Below are 25,339 nucleotides of genomic sequence, written 5' to 3' on the forward strand. Positions count from 1 at the left end.
ACATTGTTTTCCATATTTCAGATAGATAAAAGCCAATTAAATCTTTTTCTTTTTTTTTTTTTTTTTTTGCCAGTCCTGGGGCTTGAACTCAGGACCTGAGCACTGTCCCTGGCTTCTTTCTGCTCAAGGCTAGCACTCAACCACTTGAGCCACAGTGCCACTTCTGGTTTTTTCTATATATATGGTGCTAAGGAATCAAACCCAGGGCTTCAGGTATGCAAGGCAAGCACTCTACCACTAGGCCATACTCCCAGCCCTAAATCTTTTTTATATCTTAATTTTCCTCAGTAGCAAATTTTAAGTAATCCTGGAATAATCCCTAAAAGTTGTATCATACCTTAATCTTAAGTATTTGCATTTTAGTGGATGGATACCACACTGTAGTTTATCTTTATTTACTTATAGTTAATAAAATTATATGCTTTTTAAAGTCACTATACTTTTTAGTTCAGAAGGATGTAGCCTTATCACTCCAAAACAACAGTATTAAAATAAGTTTATTTAAAGTCCAGTGGCTCTCTCCTAGAATACTAGCTGAGGATTGCAGTTCAAAGCCAGCCTGAGCAGGAAAGTCTGAGACTCTTATCTCCAATTAACCACCAGAAAACCAGAAGCGGCGCTGTGGTTCAAGTGGTAGAGCACTAAACTTGAGCTGAAGAGCTCAGGGATGGCGCCCAGGCTGAGTTCAAGACCCACAACCAACAAAAAATAAATAAACAAGTTTATTTAAAAACTTAAACATGGGGCTGGGGATATGGCCTAGTGGCAAGAGTGCTTGCCTCATATACATGAGGCCCTGGGTTCGGTTCCCCAGCACCACATATACAGAAAATGGCCAGAAGTGGCGCTGTGGCTCAAGTGGCAGAGTGCTAGCCTTGAGCAAGAAGAAGCCAGGGACAGTGCTCAGGCCCTGAGTCCAAGCCCCAGGACTGGCCAAAAAATAAAAAATAAAAACTTAAACATGTATATTTATATGAATATATAATTGGTCCATTGTTTTTGTTTTCTCAAAGGAGTCACTGAAAAGAATTAGCCACAGTCATAGTCTAAGATAGCCATTTTATAAGGAGACAACTGAGGCAACTGCCAAGTTGCCTTTAGGTTCAGAAAGGTAAGCTAACTTGCCCAATAATAAACCTAGCAAGCAACAAATAAGTTTCCTAAATTCTTTGATACTTTCAACTGTCATCTGACCTCTTATTTCATTTCACTCTAGACTCTCTTTCCATCCATCTAGTAAGTCATCTCTTCATATAATCAAATATTATAAGCAAGGAATACTAAGGACACATATAAAAAGAAATAGTACTGACTTTAAAGGCAACTGGGAAGACACAAATATGGAAAAATGCCTTAAACATAACTAAAATGCCATCACTCTTTCCTTGAACAGAACACAGAGGGAGAATATAAGAGCATGAAAGAGGGTGATGCTTGAACTAACTTGGAGAGTGAATTAAAGAGCCAGCATGACAGGAGAAGGGAAAGGTAAGGAAGTAGATTACATCTAACCTTCAGGGCAGGGCATAGGACCAGAAGGCAGTAAAGCCAGACAAGTTAGGTCTGCAGGCCCTGGAATAGTAAGGTTTTAAATGAGGGATGAGGAACCATCAAACATTTCAGACCAAGTTATCCCAAGGTTAAAACTTACATTTGAAGACCATTCTGATGTCACTCTTGAGTTACAGAGACACAGTAAGAAAAGGAACAGAAAATGGGCAGGATAGGTTATTTAGGGTTAGTAGAAAAAGTTTTTCCAAAATGAAAAAAGGAAGGAGTCCAGAATAACTAAGACAATTAGTAGTGGCTATGGCCATTTGTAGTATGGAATACTTTTATATTTTTGAGAAGCCAAAATACATTTTAAATCACTACTAAAACACCTCACTATTGATTCCAAGTACAGGTTTCAAAATACAATTTTCAAAAAAAAACAGTCAAAAAAAGACAAAAAAAATGGCGGAAAAAAGAAGGTAATATGTTTATGAAAAGTTGGCAAACTCAGCAGAGACTAAAGTCTCAGTTACAGAATATATCTGACAAAGAGGACTATCTGGAAAAGACTGATTTTCAGAAGTTAGTATCATGTTGTTTAATAGCTATTGCTTATAAAACATTCCTGATATAAACTTAAGTAGAAATATATTAAATAATATCAACCAATCTTCACTATACCAGTAACTAGACAGATCAAAGAAAAGCCAACTGTGTGCTAGAATTAGAAAGCTCACTAGATGGGAGCAAAAGACTGGGTAAGTAAGCACCTAAGAACTACCTATCCCTAAGAGGAAAATTAAGTCTTCAACTCAGCCCCAGGAAAAGGGTCCATAGACATCTGCATCATGACCCTACATTTTAATTTCTCTAAAGGCTACCACAATAAACTTTTGGCTTTCTTGTGTTAGCTCTCTTGTTCTGGACAAAAGCAACCAAGTCTATAATTACACACTCCATTAACTAGCTTAAACATTTTACATAGATTCATATGCCCTGTACACATACACACACAGAAACAAAAAACAGAAACCCATAAGGCTTCAGCAGTGGGAGCCAGGTTTCTCACTGCTGGACAGAGATAGAAACCCATAAGCATAACACAGAAAATACTTAAATTCAGAAAGGACATTATATAAAAAATAACATCACCTCCTAACAAGTACCATAAAAATTGTAATTCAACTATGACTGAAAAATGTGACACTACTTAACAGTTAAAAATTCTTTTAATAATGAAAAATGGACATTTAAAAAAAATCTTGAGTCCCTACAGATAAATGAGGCAAAAAAACAAACTATTCTTTTGAAAATGAAACATTTCTTAGTATTACTTCTGCAATTTCTAATCCTTAGACTCAAATATTCTCATTATCTGACTACTCCAGGAATTTACTTCTTCATGCTCACAATATGTTACCTTCATTTGGAAAAAAAAAAAAAAGAAAACTACAATCTTGTTAAAACATATTACACATTCCTGACCCTTCTTAAGCAGAACATGCAGGAACATTTTCTTGGTTATGTCATCAATGTAAACAGTTGTACTCTGAGAACCATGATGTACAAGCTGCTGCTACAATGGCCCTGTACATACTGCTACCCTGCTTTCATTGTGTTCTGAGGCCCTCCTCTATCTCAAAGCTGGTATCACTTCCCACCTTTGTCCAAGTGCTGATCACCTTTGGTTTGAACTACCACAAAACCCTTCTAATGTAATGAGAAATCTAACAGGAAAATTTATTTGACTGTGCTTAAAAAGCACAATGAGTGGTATGTATGAGATTTAAGTATATGAAAATGTTTTGAAATGCTTCAATCCAATGTATTTATGTGTTAATTTCTTCTCTTGTGGTGTTCCAAGTATGAAAAATTTCCTGGAAAACTTAACTTTGGATTTGAAAGACTATTCTAGATCTTTTAATACCTCCTTACTAAAATTAAAAAATGTTCACCATTACACTCAGATTCAAAAGAATGGTTGGTATATGACATTTATGAAGCAAGCATAAAATATCCTTTTACATTATTGCATTTGTCTATTAAAGGTGGAACCTTTTTTTCAACTTGTTAAATCATTGTATTTACTTTCTAATATGGAAATTTGTTTCAAATGATAGCATGCTGTATAAAGCTGTCATAATCCATGTGATTTCACTTTAATAACATACTCAAGAAACACAATAAATTACTCAAAGTAAATGACCAACTAGTTGCAGCGTGAAAATACAACTCTGGGTTGAATTCATAGTCCCTACTTCTTAAAGAAGATACATACTCAACAGAGGAAAATTCTTATTTCAAAAACTAGGCTTTTCTGATTCGTTTTTCAGATTTCCTGGTTTTGTTTCCTTTGTTTTCAACTGAATTGGGAAATTATTTGGGGGGGCGGGGGGGCTTGAACTCAGGGCTTGGGAATTGTCCTTGAACTTTTCTGTTCAAGACTAGCATCCTACCACTTTGAGCCATAGCTCCACTTACGGTTTTCTTGTGGTTAACTGGAGATAAGAGTCTCACAGACTTTCCTGCTCCGGCTAACACACTGAACCACATTCAGATCTCAGCCTCCTGAGTAGCTAGATTACAAGTGTCAGCCACCAGTGCCAGCTGAATTTTATTTTTCACTCAAAGTTTAATTTTTTAGTTTACCAAAACATAGTAAATTGCAACTCCAAGGGGTGGCTTAGTGGTAGAATGCTTGCCTAGCACACACGAGGTCCTAGGTTCCATTCCTCAGTACCACATAAACAAAAAAAAAAAAAATAAGTAAATTGAAACTCCAGGTCAATAATAGCTAGAATGTATTCATTTGATATTAATTTACACTCAAAAAGCATCCGGATTGGTGCTTGCTTACTAGATTTTTGGCTGATGGTTCACCTTTCTGTGCAGAAGTAAATTTTGCCTTACTAGACCCAGAGAGCGAGAGAGACAGAGAGAGAGAGAGGCAGAGAGATAGAGACAGAGAGAGGCAGAGACAGAGACAGAGAGAGACAAAGGGGGGAGGGAGGGGGGAGGATTAATTTAGGAAAAGAAGAAAATGAATTAGAACATAAACCTCATTTATATTCTTACTCTCCCAAAGAGGAGAGAGAAGTAGAAATGGGTTAAAGAACTACAAGTTAATGTGATTTCAATATTTACAGGATTCAAATATAGCAGGATTAACTTTGGAGCGCTTAACAATAATTAAAACACACACACACACACACACACACACACACACACACACACACAGCAATCTTGCAAATAGTTTTGGAAAAATACTTCCAGAAGGACTGTCCACACTCAAATAGGTACAAAACAAGTTCACAGTATTTATCAGATCATGTATTAAATGCCACTTCTGAACATACTAACAGAATTGTAGAGCTAAGAAAGAAATTTCCTTAATTAATGTGAAATTCCTGGCAAAGAAATTCAGGTTAATGTTTCCTAAAGACAAAACTGAAATTGTACAAAATGCCCAGGGTACATGATTCAGTTTTTTACTGCCCCCCCAGACAGGATCTGAGGGACCAACTCTACAGCTCTGTGAAGAGCAGAACCAGGTCCAGCAATCAGGACTAGCCAGAGGGCTTTAGGGTCCCCATTAGCTAGGAGGAATAGTGAGGAGTTCTAACAGTGAAGTATTAAAGATCTGGAGAAGACCAACACTGGTGTCACATGCTGTAACCCTAGCTACTCAGAAGGCTGAGATCTGAGGACAGCAGTTCAAAGCCAGCCTGGGCAGCAGTCTTGTGGGACTCTTGTTTACAATTAATCACCAAAAAGCTGGAAGTACAGCTGTGGCTCATGTGGTAGAGTGCTATCCTTGAGCAAAAAAAGCCCCAAAAACTCAGGAACAGTGCCCAGGCTGAGTTCAAGCCCTAGAAGCATCCAAATAAAAAAAGATTAGGAGGAACAATTCACCACAGCTGTGAGAGCTCAAGCTCTGTAATGACAGAACTGACTCCTACCTGCCATGGAATGGTTTTGAAGAAATGTTCTTCAAAAACAACATCGGGGAGCTTCTCAAAGTCTCTTTCAGACACACCCAAGGGACCAAAGGGACCAAGCACTACACGTAAACAACACATTTTCAACTATCCTAGTAAGAATCCAATGCAACTTTTCTACAAAGCCGTACCTTTCTTTACACAGCTAATAAAAGTTAGCTTTCTATGCAGTTATGTGTTTTCATCTGGGTCTCTACTCACAATTTCCTTGCTTCTCCTGAGGCAAAAGTTAACTTTTACTTTTCAATTTTGAACAAAATCATAATTATAGCAAGGCCCCAAATTACTGATTCTAGCCACATGACCTTGAGAAGTCACTCACTTCTTACAAAATGAGAGCTCTAGATTCAGCTCCACTTGAATGTAAATTCTATGTTGTTTGCCTCTTTACTCCCTGCCCCTGGGATGTGGATGCTTACTGAGTGAGGGAATGTTCTGTCCCCAAGCCACACATATAAACTTCTTTACCTTTTCTTTCCACTTTTTTTCATGCTAGGGACCAAATCAAGGGCCTTGTGCATGCTAGGTACTTGACCTATGATGAGCTACATCCTCAGACCTCATTTTTCTTAATTAAATTTTATTCCATATAGTCTCAGATATATTTAGAACACTAAAACTAAGATTTTCTATGCAGAAAATAGAAATGTATATACTTTGTTCCGTACTCAAGCTTTAGAAATAAAGAGTGAATTACACACTAGTTGACAATGCCCTGTTCTTTACTCTTCTTTCCCTAGAATCCACTTCAGCATGCTGTTCCTTTTTCCTTTGAGAGAGAAGCAGCTGGCAGGGAGAAACAGTCCTGGTCCCAACAGTGAGAGGCCTGAGTTTGAGCAGAGACAAGCCATTTCATCTTGGTGGCCTAGAAAGTTGTATTGGTACAACTATTAATTTCTAAAGTCTTCTGCTTTAAAAATATCCGATCCTCCATTTATTTAATCTCCATTTATTTAATCTCTTTTCATTTTTCTAGTTACTTGACTTAGTGCTTGGCACATCATTCTTCAAATTGCAGTATAACCTCAAAATGTGTTTCTTTTCCTTGGTTTTTCCTTGTTATCCTTCCCTCCACCAAGAGAATTCAACTGTAAAACTTTAAGTGAAGCAGAGCACACTGGCTTTTGACATCAGAAACCTGAGTTCAAATTTAGTTTGCTACTGGTCATATTCATCAAATCTTTAAAATGATGATATACTATCTCACAGACAATTAATAAAATGTATAAAGCGTCTAATACAGAGCCTGACATATTGTAAGCATTCAACAGTTTCAGTTCCCTACAATTTATAATAAGGATGCACAAGCCTCATGGGTGCATGCATGAAAAACTTAGGTGAAACACTCACCAGGTTTCTGCATGCCAGGGAAGAGTTTAGCCTACACTCCTACTGATAATGCCTCATGGGTAAAACCAGACCCAAAGCATCCACTCTTGAGTTTTCAAAAGTAAAAAGTGCAGGTGCCCTCATGTCAAACCCACAAGTCAGGAAAAATGAAAGATTTGACACAAGTTCAAAAAGATAGAGATTCCTTAGTTACCTGAAACCAAATGCTATCTGCCACTGGCCTCACAAAAAGGTACTCAGAATTCTTCATATTTAAGTACAGGAAGTATGCTAACACCACATAGTTCACTGCACTTTTGAGTTTCAATCATAGGAACTAATTGTAACAGAGAATAAAAATTTCTTACATAATGAGGATACATTGAGCTTTGTACACATACACAAGCACCTTCAGAAAAAGCTGCAGCTTTCTTCTTGATTTCAAAACTGGGTCAAAACTGGCAAGAACAAGGGAAGGCGTAATAAGGACTGACAATGAGAGACTCTTTCGTTAAAGTGACTTAAATGTAGTTAATGATGCAAATATATTTTAACCATTCCAAAACTATAAGTATTTTTTCTTCCATCTACTAGTCAATGAAACAACTGAGTTGAAAGGTAACAGAGGCCAGTCTAACCAAGTATGTTGATAGCCTGGAAACCAAAAAATCTTGTGCAGAAGCCCAGGTTTTGAGTTTTGTTTTTTTGAAGTGTCACCTACTTTCCTAATCTCCTTCAGCCTAAGCAACCACTACAAAAACATAGTTAAAAGACATTACACTGCTTAGGAAACTCTTCCATGCTTAGGTTCATTTTTATGAAAACACAAACCCAGTAATTTGAAATCTGTGGTTAGGCCAGGTTGCTCTCCTGGACCCTAAAATGCATTTTTCAATAAATATGAACAGAATTTCTGCCACAAGCTGTCATTTTTCTGCAAAGGAATCAATCACAGGCACTGTTCTTTCTGGTTGCTTTTCCCTCATTTTAATAAACTTATCTTCTCCCCAAGATCCCTGCTTACACCCCAAACTAAAGAAACCTAGTTTTCTCCACTAACACTTGAGATGTCTGATGAAAGTCAGCAGCCCCTAAACAGACTCCTCCTCAGGCCCATTTTCCACCCCCTCCATGCTTGGCTCTATCCCTGTGCGTGTGTCACCCTCATAGTTGCTACAATGGCACTCCAAAGGCTAACTTCCTCTCCTTCCCATAACTAGCTAGCCCCTCACCCAGCCTGGGTTGTAGCTGTATCCTCCAGTTCCAGTTCTCATCACAGGCATCCCTCCTCAGCTCGCATTCCCGCACAGGCCTCCTACCTACCTCGGTACCTTTGCACATTTAATACCAGTGACATGCCACAATACCTGATCTTTGGCAAAGCCTTATGCCTCCAACCCAGACTCCTCAGGGTGCGTCTCCTCCCCAACCTAATATCAATTCCTATCATCCCAGGCCCTGTCCAGTTCCCCTTTAGTTCAGACCTTGCTCAACACCTCTTACAGACTCTGGGCCCCAAACCCCATTCTTTACCCCAACAGTGCTCCTCTTAGCCTGAAAAGGCCTCTACTAGTATGGCTGGACCAACCCACTTTCTCCCTAACTGAACTGCTGCCTTCCATAGCTTCCCAATCTACCGCTGCGGCCTGGGGTCACGAGATCTGCGACCTACCTGGTCACCTAGGGGGCCATTCGTGACGCCGGATACGCGGGTCCTCCCGGACCCTCCACCCTGCCCAGGATGACCCTTGCCCACTGCATCCGCGTGCTAGGCTGGAAGCTGGGGACACCTCCCCGCACCGCGAGCCCCCAGCTCCGGTTCCCTCCCGAAGATCACTCCCGCACTTGACCCCGGCCGGGTGACCTCTGACGCTGCCCAAAGCCGGCCCGGTCTTCTCGGCCTCGGGGCCCCGCACCCCCGTTTAACATGTACCACCACCCCCATGCCCGGTGGGGTGTGTCCCCTCCCCGCGGGACACTCCGCAGGGGTCGGGGTGCCCCCAGCTTACCTCTGCGTCCACCACCTCGTGGTAGGCGGGCGGGGGATCGAACCCGCCGCCGCCGCCGCCCGTGCTCCCACCGCGGGAGGAGCCGCTGCCCTCTCCACTACCATCGCCCCGCGGGCCGCCACCGGGCCCCGGACTGGGGCCGCCGCCGCTGTCCATGGGCTCGTAGCCGCCGTAGTCGAGGCCCGGCCGCTCGTTGGTGAGCAGCGCCACGGCCTCGTTGATGTCATTCTTGGCCAGGCGCAGGGCCTTGCGGATAGTGGCAGGGTCCGAGAAGCCCATGCACAGCAGCGTGGTCATGTGCTGCTCCTCCTCCGATTCCATGGCTCGCGCCTCCGGGCCGCGCCGGCCGGCGAGCCGCAGCGAAGCGGTGGCGGGTGCCGGGCCTGGCGGGCCTCGCGCCGCGGCCTGGGCGCCTACCCCGTGGCCGAGCGGTTTGCTGTTTCCGTGTCCCGCGTGCTCCGCGGCCGCCGAGCCAGGGTGGGTGCGGACGCGGGCGTCCGAAGCGGAGCCGGTACCAGGGGCCGTTCAGGCGCGGCCGCCCGGCCCAGCCCTGCGCGCCGCCATGTTGGCCTCTCCTCCTCTCGCACGGGGCCGCGCCTCCGTTCCCGGAAGCCGCGGCGCGGGGCCGTTCCCGGGCGCCGAGGGCCGGCGGGGGGCGCTGGGTTGGGTGTTGCTGGTGAAGGCGCGTGGAGCGGGGCGGGGCGGGGCGTGTCAGAGGTGAAAGGGCAAGCCGCGCCGCCCGTGCCCGGGGAGAGGGAGGCCGTCAGTCCGTCAGACCGCCGGCCCGCTCCGCGCCCGCCCAACGCTCCGGCAACAGGTTCCCCCGGGACGGGCGGGGCCCGAGCGACGCCGAGCGTCCCGCAGAGCTGCGCCCAGGTCCCCCGAGCCACCCCGCACCCCGAGCCCTGCGGGACCCGCTCCCGAAGCGGAGTAGCCCGGGACACCCCTGCATCCTGGAGGACCCCAGTGCCTCCTGATGGCCCCCGGCTCCGCCCTCAGGGTGCACCTCCACCCCGCCACAGTGCCGCGCCGGCCTGAGGCGCAGCGCGTGCGCGCCGGCCTCCCGGACCTGACCGCCGAACCTGGCCGAACTTGACTAGACTTAGGCCGAGGCATGCACTTAGGCATGCACGTAACGACCCCACATCGAAATCCCCGTGCCCTGCGTGCAAATCCTCCAAAAGTGCACGTTGTGTTCCGCCCCTTTCCTCATCCAGAACCTTCTAGACCTCTGCTCCCAAGCTGGGCTGACGACTAACCACCCCAAGATTGATTCCTCTTGGTGGTGGGAGGGGGTGGGAGGGGGGGGTTGAGCATCCCATCCCTGATTTTTTTCTTCTATTTTTCAGCATTCTTTCCTCCCTTTAAGAGCCCGCTTTCTCTTTCCAACACAGCCTTGGTCTTTGGGGCCCATTTTATGGTCCTTAAGTTTCCTCCAAGTTCAAGCTTCTAGGCTTTTCCCTGGGCTCCTTCTATCAAAGCATACTTGCTAATTTAGTACATCTCCTAATGCCTTCATCCTGCCCTATTTCGGATCCTGACGCCCAAATTAGTGACAATACCCAGGACTATCCTCTGCATTCTGTTTGCATCTTTCTCCCTGTGCCCCAAGGACTGGTTTCTGGCCTAATAACTTGCCACCCATATGTATAAACACCAAAGATTTGATTTAGAGGGTGATTTTTACTAGATTTACACTTAAATTAAGCAACTATACTGTGTTTGTCCTCAATTGAAAGCTACAATTGTAGACTAAAGACCAGGCTAGGCCTCATACTTAAAGGAAGTAGACTATCTTAATTTCTGAAAGAAAATTACAAAAGAATTCCTCCCACTTCTGAACAACATTACAACAAACAAACAAAAAAACCTGATAAAGAAGGATGCCTGTAATTGAAATGGATTACAAAGTAGATGTTGAAATAAAATATTAAGTGTTACCATCCTTTAGGTGTCAGGGAAGTTTTACATCTTTACATGTGGATGAAGAACAAAAGTAATACAACTGGAGGCAAACAGCCTATCATATAGTACATGTCACCGTATTTGATTTACTCAACAAATATTTACCCTTTGCCAGGTTCTGTCCTTGGCACTAATGATAGAACAGAAAAAACCATTTGATGGTGGAAAAATGAGAGCAGCATTATTTGTCCTGTGTTTGAAGAGTTAATTCAGTGACTAACTCAGATAAATTAGAAGGCAAGAGAAAGTAACAGGTAAAGACAAAATTGTTTACCACTATGATTCCAGATAGTCTAAGAGTTAACGAGACAGAGGCAGCTGATTTAGATGGCACATAAAAAGACTCATCAACAGTGGCAGGCTTAAGGAACATGACAGAGGAAGCTGGGACTAGCTGAGAAGAGGAAGCAAAGAAAAACAGTCTGTGATAAAAACTGGAAAGGAGCCACAAAGCCTACAAAAATACAAGGAAGGCCATTTTTGAACCAGATCCTAGAGTAACTGAAAAGCCAGTGTCATTTGAGGATGCAAACAGTACAATCACACTTTTTTGTATGTAAGAAAGCAAACCAGCACTTTTAAATCCTGCTGAGTTAAGAGAACAAGGATAAGTTCTGTGGTATGAGTATTCATACTTCTCATTTACATTTTGTTTTTATTCCAGTAAAATCCAGAATATGTTATCCATAGTTTTTAATCTACATTCTTACTTTTATTACAGTAAAACCCAGAAGGCATTTTAAAAAGGACCCAGAAAAAATTTAAATTACATTCATTTCACATATGTCTTCTAAAGAAAAAAATTCAAAAGAAAAAAATTGGGCTGAGAATATTGCCTAGTGGCAAGAGTTCTTCCCTCATGTACATGAAGCCCTGGGTTCAATTCCTCAGCACCACATATATAGAAAATGGCCAGAAGTGCAGAAGTGGTGCTGTGGCTCAAGTGGCAGAGTGCTAGCCTTGAGCAAAAAGAAACCAGGGACAGTGCTCAGGCCCTGAGTTCAAGGCCCAGGACTGGCCAAAAAAAAGAGAGAGAGAAAGAAAAGAAAAAAATTGCTAGGACCAGAAGTGAGATTTGATGAACTATCTTAAAGACAAGACATGGAGGATTATAATAATAATAATTTTTAAATTATTTATTGAGTGTCTATTTTGAGTCTGGCTGAGGATAAGGGAGACATTTAGGAGCATGACATGCAGCTTCTGTCCTTTGGAGATTTGTGGTCAATAAAGGGAGATAAGTAATAAAATCTGATAGATGCTTTGATAGCAGAATTTCAGGATGTAAGGGGAAATTTCTTGCTCTCTAGAGATAAGTTACCAATTCTAGGAAATCTGGAATGAAAAGACATTTAAACTTTAGTAGTAAAGTCAAGCTAGGAAAGGGAATATGAAATAAGTAGTCCCAAAGGAGGGGAATAGGATTTTATGCAGACCCTGTGGTGAGGATAAAGCTGTTTAGTGAAATTGAAAGCCTGTGGATATGGGTGGAGTGTAAAGTTCTAGAAAGGTATGAGAGGAAAAAGGAAGCTAAGAAAATCCTGGATCCAAGAGAGACATGTAAACCATGATGAGGAGTTCAAATTGTGTTCTGGTGTAATGAGAGGCCACAAAGTCATTTATGAATGGAAGAGATATGATGTTACTTAACTTTTGGAAAGATCAACCTAACTGCAGTATGAACTGTGGTTTACAAGGGAGGAAGTGTGCAGTTAAAGAGTCCAGTTAGGAGTTAAATCTAGCCTTCACAGATAACCACTTTGAAACAAAGAGTTGAATTTTGTTTTCATATATAACACACAATCTTTGACACCCTTTTTTTCTTTTCTTTTTTGTTTATTGTAATGTCAAAGATTGAACCCAGGGCCTTGTGCTTGCTCTGTAAGTGCACTTAAAGAGCTACTGAGCTACATGCCCAGCCAGTCTTTGCCTTTTTTTATTTATTGTAGTAGATTACCTATCATATGTGTAAATTTGGTTTTCTCTATGTTTATCTCCAATGGAGTTTGTAGACATTTTTGGATCTGTTGCTCCAGATCTTTCATTAACTTGGCAGATTCTTGGTCATTGTTATCATTTTTATTGTTATTATAAATGTGATGTACAGATGGTCATTATTATTGAGACAGGATCTCACTGTAGCCTCTACTGGTCTGGAATTTCAGATTTTCCTGCTTCAGCCTTCTAAGTGCTGGGATTACAGGTGCACATCATCATACCCAGCTGTTCATTACTTTTTACAAATACTGTGTTTCAGGGCTGGGAATGTGGCTTAGTGGGAGAGTGCTTACCTAGCATGTATGAAGCCTTGGGTTCGATTCCTCAGCAACACATAAACAGAAAAGGCTGGAAGTGGCGCTGTGGCTCAAGAGGTAGAGTGCTAGCTTTGAGCAGAATGAAGCCAGGGACAGTACTCAGACCCTGAGACCAAGCCCCAGGATTGGGGGGAAAAAAGACAAATACTGTTTTTCCTTCTCTCTCTTCTCCTTCTGGGACTTTAGTTATACACACATGAGACTTTTACATGGAATCACATCAGTTTCATATGCATATTCCTTTAAATTTTTCTGTTCTTTTGTTACTCTCCTTCAGTCTAGACACTTCTTTCCTCTCTTCTAGGTCACAGAATCTGTCTTCAGCTGTATTTTATCTGTTGTTAAATCCACTTACTGAGTTTTTAATTTTAGTTATTATATGTTTAAGTTCTTTAATTTCACTTTAACTCTTTTTATGGATTCCACATCTATGCCGAAACTATCTTTTCTCTTAATTTCTTGAATATATTTGCCACAGCGGCTAATTTCCCATAAGTGACATCCCATGGATTTGATTCTGTTTCTGATTTCCCTCTTCTCAGTTCTCCTATTCTGTAAGCACAGTGGTTACAAGTAGGGATGATGAACTACTTAATCCAATCAGGGATTCAGTTTTTGGTTTAAAATGTATATCAGTGTTTATGAGGGAAAGCCTATTTTTTATCCACCTAGGATTCTTCCTCCCCCCTGCTCCATCTTCTTTTGGATTTGAATTCATGGCTTCATTCATGCTAGGCAAGCATGCTACCATTTTATTGGTTATTTGGGGATGGGAGGTTGGGGGGTATTTTTGCTTGGTGGTACTGGGGATTGAACTCAGTATCTTGTGCATGCAACCAAGGTCTCTACCACTTGAGCTGTGCCTCCAGTCTTGCTCTGCTTATTTCTGTTCAGGTCAACTTGGACTCAAATATCCTATTTATGTTTTACACTGCATCTGGGATGAGAGGTGCTTGACATTGTGCTATTGGTTGAGATGAGATCTTCCAAACTTTTTACCCAGACCTGGAACCACGATCCTCCATATCTATATCTTAAGAACCACCTATGGTTCTTTAGGATTCCCATCTGTGTTGTCTATTGCTTTATCTCAAACTACCTTGATATTTATAACTTTAGATTATGATTTGTTATTTCTTGTAATTCCATGAGTTAGGTGTAGTCTTACTTCTTAATTCTTAAGCATTGTCTGGAACCACTCATAAAGCAATATTCAACTTAGAGCATGGCTGGAGCATTCTGGTGCTCTTCCACATGATTTCTCCATCCTCTAGAGCCTCTTTGTGTAGTATAGCTCTCCACTGGGATAACCTTGCCTGAAGCCTGAAAGCTGGGTCCTAAGAGGAAGAATACCAAAAGAACAGCCCAGGGCTGGGGATATAGCCTAGTGGCAAGAGTGCCTGCCTCGGATACACGAGGCCCTAGGTTCGATTCCCCAGCACCACATATACAGAAAACGGCCAGAAGCGGCGCTGTGGCTCAAGTGGCAGAGTGCTAGCCTTGAGTGGGAAGAAGCCAGGGACAGTGCTCAGGCCCTGAGTCCAAGGCCCAGGACTGGCCAAAAAAAAAAAAAAAAAGAACAGCCCAGTAAACAATCCCGTATCAAATTCCTTTTTGTGTTACCTTTGTGGATATGCTGTTGGTTAAAAAAAGATTAACATGGTCACATCCACAGCCACTGTGAAGGGGATCACTCAAAGGCCCAAGTCCTGAGTAATGTAGTTCACTGGGGGACTAAGTGCAACATGTTACTATATCTAATGACATTTTAGAGTGCTTACCAGGGCACATTCTCTTTCATGGCTTTTGATCCCCAGTTTTTGTCATCTCATCCCTGTAGGACTACTCAAAAGTCTGCTCAGTCTCTCTGCCTCTAGGCTGCTGGTAAGAACCACCAGATACATGAAAGCTGTGTCAAATGATAGGCTCAAATGTCTGTACTTTCTTTCTCTTTGAGATTTGACTCTTCAAGTTCTCACTGTCTTGGATGCTTTTCAGTGTCTTCAAATAGATCTTTCCAGTATTCTACCTGGCTGTTCTGGTTATTCTCAGCAATAGTTATGACCTTAAGCATGCAGATCTGTTATTTCTGGAAGCAGAAATCTCAGAAGGAAAAAAGAAGATAAGAAGACTTCAGGGTAGGGGTGAAAGAAGCAAGCCCTGACAGACAAGGAGATTTTCCAAAAACAATTGAGAAGTTTCTGTTTGGGGAATTCTGTGAGGAGGAGGAAGAGTCGTTCCCTGCTGCTTCATTGTGCTCGGGAAGTAGGCACAGAGAACCAATGGCCAGGGAGGGCCCCACTTCTCTGGTCTGCCCTTCCCCCTCCCCAATTACCTGATATTTAACAGAGCAAAGAACTATATCTACACACATAGAGTGAGTCTTAACTATTGTAGAGCAAAGACCAGTGGGCCCTTCTTAGTGCTATTACCTCATAAGCCCCTATAACCAAATAAATTTCTCTCTGGACATAGAGGGAGCCCCAGTTACGACTGTAATTCATTGTCTCAATACTTTGCCAACAGGGGTTCAGGTGAGTTTTGTTTCAGAAAAAAAATCACAATTAAATATTTAACATGTCATTTTGATGCATTCAAATCCCTATGCAATAAATATGTATATAGATACATACATACACACACATATATATATACACATACTTATATATGTGTACCAGGTGTTAGTGACTCATGCCTGTAACCCTAGCTACTAGGCTAAGACTTAGAAGGATGAAGTTTGAAGCCAGTCTGAGCAGAAAAGTCTGTGAGATATCATCTCCAATTAACAAGAAAGAAATGCTGGGCTGCCATTATTCTCATAACCTGACTTATGGAATTGTAACCTCTTAATGCTTGCTGGGCTTGTGGTATGGCTCAAGTGGTAGAGACACTAGCCAGCCAAAAGCAAGAAAGCTGAGTGAGAGTGCATAGGGTCCTGTGTTCAAGCCCTGGTACTGTAGACTAGTTATTCCTTTATCTCTCCATTCCTTCCCCTCAAAGTTAAACAGTCATGAATCTATTTTCTGTATCTATAGGTTTTCTTATTATAAACCTTTATATAGCCAGGTACTGTTGGCTCACGCCTGTAATCCTGGCTCCTCAGATCTGAAGACTGTGGTTCAAAGCCTTCCTGGGCAGGAAAAGTCCATGAGACTTATTGCCAATTAACCACCAGAAAACTGGAAGTGGTGCTGTGGCTCAAGTGATAGAGCACTATCCTTGAGCTGAAGAGCTCAGGGACAGTACCCAGGCCCAGAGTTCAAGCTCTAGGACCAATAATAATACAATAATAATTAATAAATAAATATTTTAAAAACTTTATATAAAATGGAATCATCATATGTAGTCTTTTGAGTCTGAGTTCTTATCATGTCTTTGATGTTTTGCTCATCCTGTAATATGTGTTAGTGCTTCATTCCATTTGGCTGAATAAGATGGCATTACAATGGGTATACTACATTTTTAAATTTATTGATAATGGACATGAGTTACTTCTATATTTGGGGTATTATAAATGGTGCCATTATAAACTTTTAAGTTTTTGTGTGGATATGTGCTTACATTTCTCTTGGGTATGTACTTAGAATTAAATCACTGAGTCAAATGTTAACTCTGTTTAACTTGTTGAGAAACCGCCAAAATGTTTTCCAAGATGGCATGACTATTTTCCTTTCCAGCAGTGTATTAGGGTTCTTATTTCACCACATCTTCTCTAGTTTTATTGACTCTTTGAAATTATAGCCATCTTAGTGGTTATGGAGTAATATCTTGTTGAGGTTTTGATTTGAGTTTCTCTGATGATTAGCCATGTTAAGCATCTGTTTCAAGTGCTTATTATCTGTTCTTTTGCCCTTGAGGAAAGAAATTTTTACTCAAGTCTACTGGCCATATTGGAATTGGGTTATTTATGTTTTATGTTTTTGATCCAAGTCCCTTACCAGATATGTGATTTGAAAGTATCTGCCATTCCATGGTTGTCCTTTTTAACATTTATAGTCTTTTGAAGCATAAAAGTTTTAAGTTTGGCTGTGGTCCAATTTACCTATTTTTCTATTTTAGTGCTTATACTTTTGGTGTTATACCCAAATCATTCCTAAGCCCAACAACTTTAAGCCTTTTGCTTATGTTTTCTTCTAAGGGATTTACAATTTTAGGTGTTTGATTCACTTTGAGTTCATATTTGTAGTGTGAAATAACTACACTCTTTTGCATATGGCTCCCTAGTCATTTTAGTTGCATTCTTGTCAAATACCAACTGACCACAGACATATGGCTTTATTTCTGGAATCTCACTGTTCTACTGGCATCTATCTGTATTATATATATATAATAATAATAAGATATATAATATATATTGTGCAATATATATTATATAATATTATATATATGTATCACTGTCTTATTATTGTTCCTTACTAGGAAGTTCACTTACTAAAAAGTGAACAAACTAGCAAGTTTTAAAAACTGGTATGAGTCTTCCAGGGTTGTTCTTCTTTTTCAAATTATTTTGGCCATCTGGACCCCTATAGGATTACGTATGAATTTTAGAATCAGCTTCTTACTTTCTAAAAGTATTTTAGGATTTTCATAGAGATTAAATTGATTCTATAGATAAATTTGAAGAGAAATGTAATATTAATATAGTAATAATAACTCAAGCCATGAACACCAGATATCTTCCACTTATTTAGGTTTTAATTTCTCTCACTAATGTCTTATGGTTTTCAGAAATATAAGTCTTATTATATTTCTTTTTCTACATTTGTTCCTAAATATTTTACTTGCTTTGTACATGGAATTATTTTTTAGGTTTATTTTTGGACAACTATATAAAAGTATAATAGAGTTTTGTATACGGATTATGTAATTTGCAACCATACTTGTCCTATTGTTTGGTGGTTGGTTCCTTAGGATTTTGTATGTACAAGGTTCTATTATCTGAATATATGTGGTCTTACTTTTTTCTACTCTGGATGGCTCTTACTTTTCTTGCCTACATACCTTGGTTAGAACATCTAGCATGGTGTTGAACAGAGATGGTGACAGCAGCCTTCAGTGTCTTGTTTCTGTTTGTAGGGAAAAGAAAAATCTAGTCTTTTACATTAGATACGATATCATAATTTTTTATTTCTGTTCAAGATCGAGTTGAAGTTCTCTTTTATTTGTTCCTTTTTCTTCTGAGTGTTTTTTTTAGTCATAAGAGCTATTGTATTTTATCAAATGCTTTTTCTTTATCTACTGAGATAATCATGTGGGGCATTTTTATTTCTTTTTTGAGCTGGGCTCTTACTATGTTGTCAACTGGTTTCAAACCTCTGCCTCAGCCTCAGCCTGCCAGGTAGCTGGGACAGTAAGGGCATAGCACTATGCCTAATAATCATGTGATTTTAAAATATCCTTTGGAGACAAGACAACCAACATTTGCCTTAAGGAGGAAGTCTAGATGGGAGTATGTGGGAGAGACTGTAGAACACAGAGGAGTTGAGTAGAAGATAGCTGACAATATTCCATCTAGCCTAGATAGGTAGGAACCCTTCTCTTCCTTCCTTTCCTTCCTCTTCCCCTTTTTCCTCCTTCTCCTCATTCTTTTCTTCCCCCCACCCCCAGCCATTAATTAAATTCCTTATCCCAAAGATGAAGATCCTTTTAAGAATTTTCAATAAATGTCCAAAATCTGAAAAAAGAAATCCAATTGATACTGTGTGTTGTTCATATGGTGAGGCAGAGCATCATAGCAGAGAGGGTGGGGTGGATCAAAACTTCCCACCGCTTGGTGTCCTGAAAACAAAAAGGAAGGGAGGAAGAGACTGGGATCTCATTATCCCCTTTAAGGGTATATCCCTTCTCCAGTGACTTCACTTCCTTCCATTAAGCCCCACCTACTAAAACTTCTACCACCTCCCAATAGTGGGACAAACTGGTGACCATATCTTCAACAGATGGTCTTTGGGGGACATTTAAAATCTGCATCATAATACTCAGCAACAAAAGGATTCCTATGTCATCCTGGCCTCCCTATGCCTCCTGCTCAGGTGGACCCCAGAACCTCTGCCAGGAGATAGAGATTTTTCCAGTATCTTGGAGGCTTAGCTTCTCCAAACCCACATTCTTATAAAGCATATCCAGTCATACTGTAACAGCTGTAATTATCTTCTCTGTATTATAACTGGTTTGAATTCTTTTGAGAAATAGGTTTATCTTGGTGGCAGTGTTGAGATTCAATTATTGAAAGTAGAAAGATGGATTCCCCTATATTTGGCCGAAAAAATAAGGGTCCAAGACTTTTTGTTCATTCAGAATTAACAAGAGTTGGCCCTCCGGCTTCAGCTTAATTCTAACATGATTTAGAAGTCTGTTTCATTTCCCTGCTGTTGAGTCACCAGACTAGATTAATTTTCCGGAGTGTTGGGCTAATTATAGGTTAGTGGAGCTAATGGACTAAATCAAAGTGGCAACAAGTGAAAAAGTAGCAGAGCGCTCTGTTCTGCTCCAATACAGAGCTATTTATAACTTCACAATTGTATGGTTACTATTAATTAGTAAGTATGGCAGTGACCCTCAATTTTCAAAGGCATCCACCATCATTTTCTAGTTAATCTTTCCCATCCATTACTGCATTCATTTTATATGAAAGGTGGACCTTATGAATTGCTTGCCTGAAGTCATGTCTGTGGTAAAGCTAAAATTACACTTTACTAAATGGTATGAATAATAATCAAAATAAAATATTTGTGAATGCTTCAGGGTTTTCAAAGAACTTCCTCCTTCACTATTTCATTTATACTTACTCAGCATCTTGAGAAGATTTCCTGTTTGTTAGTCAAAGACAGCCAAGGAGAAGGGAATTAAGTTCACAGCTATCTTGGTAAAACTGGAAGTAAGAAATAAAGTAAGCAACACAATATTGTTGTGTAGGAGTACAGTTATGTCTTCCCTCACCCTCTCTCTCTTTTTGGTAGTCCCGAGATTTTAAATTTAGGACTACATCTTGCGAGGAAGGTGACACTGGAGTGATGCCCCATCCCTGTTTCCTTTAGTTCCTTTTCAGAAAGAGTCTCACACTTTTTGCCTGGAGCTGGCCTTCGTTACTCTTTTACCTATGCCTCCCTTGCAGTTGAGATGACAGGTGTGTATCACCATGCCCAACAATCTCCACTCTGCTACCTTTATTGGTAGGATTCTCAAGCCTTGAAGGATCTCTGCAGAAAAATTCAGTCAAATGATCCTTTTGTTTTTATAAGGCTTTACTTTTGTTTTAGATAAACCTAAAATGTAGAAACCCTCAATGTTATTAACCTGTTTAAGAAAGTCAAGCTAATCCCTTATAACTCATGTTACAATATTAGAATAAAATCTACAAAAAGCTAAGCTAGTGACTTGTTCATTTTAGCTCACTTTTTATTAATACCTTCACAGGCCCAGAGTGCCCTTATTTTTCTTTGGTACTTCCTGAACCTTCTACAGTCCCACAAAGAATTGCAAAGTTGGACATGTTCTTAAGTGTAATAGACTCTAACACTGTCTCTTACAAATAAAAACAAAAAAACCCTCAGTCTCAAGTATTCATTTTCTAGGTCTCCTAGCTAGTGATAGTCAGAATTGGGGCAAAAACCTATCAGACTTTTTGCTCCAATAGGAAAGAAACTGGATGACAACAAATTTACCACAGCAGCATTTGCCCCAGCACAGCTACTGACTAGACATGTAAAGCGCAATTCTCAGCATGTATTCATGGCATAGGGTTTTGTGGTCATATTACTTGGCTTACTTGGAAATTCATGGTGCAAATTAGAAGACTGGAAAACTCTGGAAAGTCCCTTGGGAAAGAATTTGTTTAACTAAGCACTCTCAAATCTTTTCATCATTTCCTGTAATTACCTAATTAGTGTTCCTTGGTCATAGTGACACTTTGATGAACAAATAAATGCTGTCTGTTGAGATAGAAGAGTCACAAGCTAGCTTCTTTGCTACATGTTATGTTGGCTTCAGAACACTATAGGAGTAGGGATTGTCACAAATAGCCACTGAAGGTCCTTGGCTCAGTCAGATTAATTTATACATAGGCATAGAGTAGCTTCCTTGGTGTTGATGATCATGAACTCCAGTGGCTTAAATGCTGAGACTTTGTCTGTCACTCTAGATCCTAAGCTGATCACCTTGGGCTTCCAAACCCAGAGTTTTATGGCTTTAAGCTTTCAGAACCAGAGACTTATGGCCTTAGGTGTTGAAGTAAGAAGCTGATTGCTCCAGACATTGAATACCAACAGTCCAGTAGCCAGTGACAAATGTTATAGCTCCAAGCTTTACATATTGATCATTAAGTTTTAACCTAAGGCTTACAGCTATGGGAGTCTTTGTTAAAAACAAATCAGAGTTATTATTATGTTACCATTATTTATATGTTTTGAGTATAAATAATACTCATTTGAGTATAAATAATAGAATAATACTCTTTTGAGCATAAGTAACAAAATAATAGTGATCTAGTCTGTCCTCATTTGCAAGAAAAAGAAACATTGAATGGGTGAAAGGATTTATCCAACTTATGACATCACCAAATTAAGACCATTTGTACCTGAGCTAAACAAGTTCTCCAGATATAATTGTCCCATGCTTGCTTCATTCCAACTTACTACACAATAAAGTAGGTTGCATATAAGTAATATGTTTACTTATTGTTATGCCTATCCCATTTTATTACAACTTGAGTATTGATTGATTTTCCATACCAGACTATAAACTTCATGAGGGCAATGAGTATGCCTGCTTGTTAACGTACTGCTAAATCTTTAGGACTAGCTCATGGTAGACACTCAATAATACCTCCCTTCCCTCAATGACCATAAAATGACAGGAATGGCAGAAATTCTGCTCTGGGAGTCCAGGTTCACTCTTGGCTTTTTATATAATTTTGATGTTGTGGCTTCTGTCATCCTGCCCCTCATTTTCCCTCTTACCACTTCCATAGTTTCCTGATCCTCTTGTGACTCCTAACTCCTGCTTGGCTGGCTAACTGGGCCATGAAAGTAAAGTTCTCTCCTCTTTTTTTCCTCTTGACCCTCACCAGGAAAGTTCTAGACTCCAGGGAAAAGGGTGTGTGGCCTGCCTCAGAGAGAGGACCAGTTCTTCTTCCTTAGTAACACTACCACCCAACCCTGAAGGAAATAGAAACCTTTTTTTGCCTGTCCTTTGAACTTAGGGCTTGGGTGCAGGACCTGAGCCTCTGTGCTCAAAGCTAGCACTCTACCACTTAAGCCACAGCACCACTTCCAGTTTTTTTTTCTGAATAACTTATTGGAGACAAGAGTCTCACAGACTTTCTTACCTGGGTTGGCTTCAAACCTCGATCCTTAGATCTTAGCCTCCTGCCTCCCAAGTAGCTAAGATTACAGGCATGAGCCACCAGTGCCTGGCTTTAGATTTTTTTCTTATTCTTGAAGCCCAGACCAACTTTGCTTTGGGTATTGCCAGTCAGTCCAGAAGTCCTTGATGGCTTGGAAAAAAGCACATAGGGATGCCCTCTCTGTCAACTTGCAGTTCATGTCCAATCTATCTGAAGGAAGTCTGTGATGTACTTTTATTTTTGTTGGTCATGGGGCTTGGACTCTGGACATAGACACTGTTCTTGAGCTCTTCAGCTCAAGGCTAACACTCTACCACTTTAGGCCACAGCACCACTTCTGGTTTTCTGGTGGTTAATTGGAGATAAAAGTCTCACAAACTTTCCTGCCCAGGCTGGTTTTGAACTATGATCTTCAGATCTCAGCCTCTTGAGTAGCTAGGTGAGACCCCAGCACTCAGCTTGATGTACTTTTAATTTTCCAGAGAAGGTAAGTGTTCAAACCTTTGCAAATTATACTGAAATTAATTTTTCAAGGTCCACATAACTGCAGAGGTGTCAGATCTTTCTTTGAAACATAAAGTGTGACTTGTCATGATAAGTTATACAATTTTATAAATGTCATCTTCTGGTTGTTTCAAAACTTTCAGAGAACTGAAGTGTGAAGTCAGCCAGCAGCATGCTCAGCATGTTAACTGCTTTTCCTCTTAGTCCTTTCACAGCTACTAGGGCAAGAGAAGCTAGAACAGATGAAACTCGTGTGTGTGTGTGTGTGTGTGTGTGCGCGTGTGTGGAGTAGGGATGACTTTGGTTGTAAGTAACAGCAAACAACATAAGAATTTAAAGAAATAAGAGCTTTCTCCAATTACACAACATTGGTACTGGAATTTACTGGTCTTGTTTTATCCTAGTAGCCCAATAAGTACATGGTTCTTCAATTCTTGCCTTTTTCCTCATTTCTATTGCCTCATGGTTTCAAAATAGCCATTATAGTTGCAGACATCATATTTAAGGCAGAGGGAAAGAGTAAGAGACCCATATAATCCTTTTATCAGCAAAGCAAAAAAATTTCCAGACCACTGTCTGTCCTTAGCATTTTTAGGCCTCATTTGTACCTCTGCCTCATGGGAAGTAGAGAAAATGAGTGTCTAGCATTTCTAGCCTTTATAGGAGAGGCAGAAAAGGGAGAAAGTGATGGAGAATAGATCTTGGTGTGGCTACCTGGCAATATTACTCCACTGAAGCTTTCAGTGGGGCCTTTAGTGGTTTTGCAGAGCTGAGAAAAGGGTCAGGTAGCAAAATTTAACTTTGCTTTCTTTGCTTTACCTAACCACAAAGCCAGCTTGTCACCATTGGGACATACATGGGTGTAGTTAGTGGCACAGTCAGTGGGGTGCTGTAGGTGATTGTTAAATTTAGAGCAAACCAGAATTAAAAATTGAAATATATAAGTAATTAAATAAAATGCACACAACATAGAAGATCAGAAGCTGTGAAGTTTAATCACCTCCTATTTTGGTACATTTTACTACTTACCATGCTATGAAATTATTTATGTCTCTCTGTATCACGTGTGTGTATGTGTATGTGTATGTGTGTGAGTGTGTTCTAGTCCTGGGGCTTGAACTCAGAGCCTGGGCCCTGTTCCTGAGTTTTTTGCTCAAGGCTAGCTCTCTGTCACTTGAGCCACAGCCCCACTTCTGGCTTTTTGGTGGTTAATTAGAATAAGAGCCTCATGGACTTTACTGCTCAGGCTGGCTTTGAACAGCAATCCTCAGATCTCAGCCTTCAGAGAAACTAATATTATAGACATGAACCACCAGCCTCTGACTATGTGGCATTTTTAAAGCGTGAAACAACCTTTAGATCTCACAAAGAAACAGTTCCTGTGTTTTCCACCAACCCAATTGGAATGCATTCTATAGCTACTTTCTTTCTGTAAGGATGCAAAAGAGAAGTGCAGTTTTGTTAGTTCCTGAAGCTTAAGAGTCATCCTGACACAATCCTGTTCTTCCTTATGTCCACTAGCAATATGAATAAGTTTCTACTTCATATCTTGGCTACCTTAGTTCCTATTTTAACTAAGGGGCATGAAACATAGTTTCAATTCAAAAGGAGCTTATGATTAAGCTGAAACATTCACAGAAGAAAAATAAATGAGAGTAGTATATTCTAGACATTCCATGCTTTATCTTCAGAGCATTGTCCTGATTATACTTAAATATTTGTATACACACATATACTTGTTTGTTTTATGCTATGTTACATGTTAGCCTGTGAGTTCCATTATTCAGGCTTAACTCAATGTTGTCTCCTCAGAGATGCTTTCCTTCATTCTGTCTAAAGCATCCCCTCATTTATTCTATGTCATTTCATAGCTCATTTTCTTCCTACTATCTGTCGGTACCTGAAATTTTCTTCCTTCCTTCCTCCTTACCTCCCTTCCCCCTTCCCTTCCTCCCTCCCTTTCTCCCTTTCTCCCTTCCTTACATTCTTTTTTTGTTTATTAATTGTCTTCCTCTGTTGGCATAACTGTGTTAGATCTGGAGCCATGCTATCTTGTTCCCAGCAACATCTCTGTTGGGTTAGACAGTGCCTGGTACTGGATTCTATAATAAACAAAAATCCCCTTTCTTCTTTGGTTGCGAGCATTTTCAATACTATAATGAAAGAGTAAGGACAGAAGTTTTGGGAGTGGTTAATTTGGAAGTGTATCTTAGACAATGCCCATTGGCAAATGGGGCAGCCTTTTCCACCAGGTTAGTTCCATCTAGCTCTGGACCAGATCAAATTATTGTTCTCCAGTGCCTAGAATATAGGTACATGCTAGATATTCTGTGAATAAAAGAAAGGAGGAAGATAGGCTGGGACAAATTCTTGCATGCAGGC

General features: G+C 40.6%; 1 protein-coding gene across 2 annotated transcripts in view; it reads right to left on the bottom strand.

Moving 5' to 3' along the window:
- Positions 1–9,490, bottom strand: part of Usp24 (ubiquitin specific peptidase 24) — a 124,935-nt gene extending 115,445 nt beyond the window's left edge. The window contains exon 1 of one of the 2 annotated variants that reach the window (XM_048351409.1): positions 8,831–9,490. In XM_048351409.1, coding sequence (XP_048207366.1) covers positions 8,831–9,151 — 321 coding nt within the window. In that variant the 5' untranslated portion in view covers positions 9,152–9,490. The remainder of the gene's footprint in view (positions 1–8,830) is intronic. The other variant, XM_048351408.1, reaches the window with a different exon arrangement.
- Positions 9,491–25,339: the final 15,849 nt, after the last annotated feature.

The sequence above is a fragment of the Perognathus longimembris genome, chromosome 7 (genome assembly GCF_023159225.1).
Source record: "Perognathus longimembris pacificus isolate PPM17 chromosome 7, ASM2315922v1, whole genome shotgun sequence".
Lineage (NCBI taxonomy): Eukaryota > Metazoa > Chordata > Mammalia > Rodentia > Heteromyidae > Perognathus > Perognathus longimembris.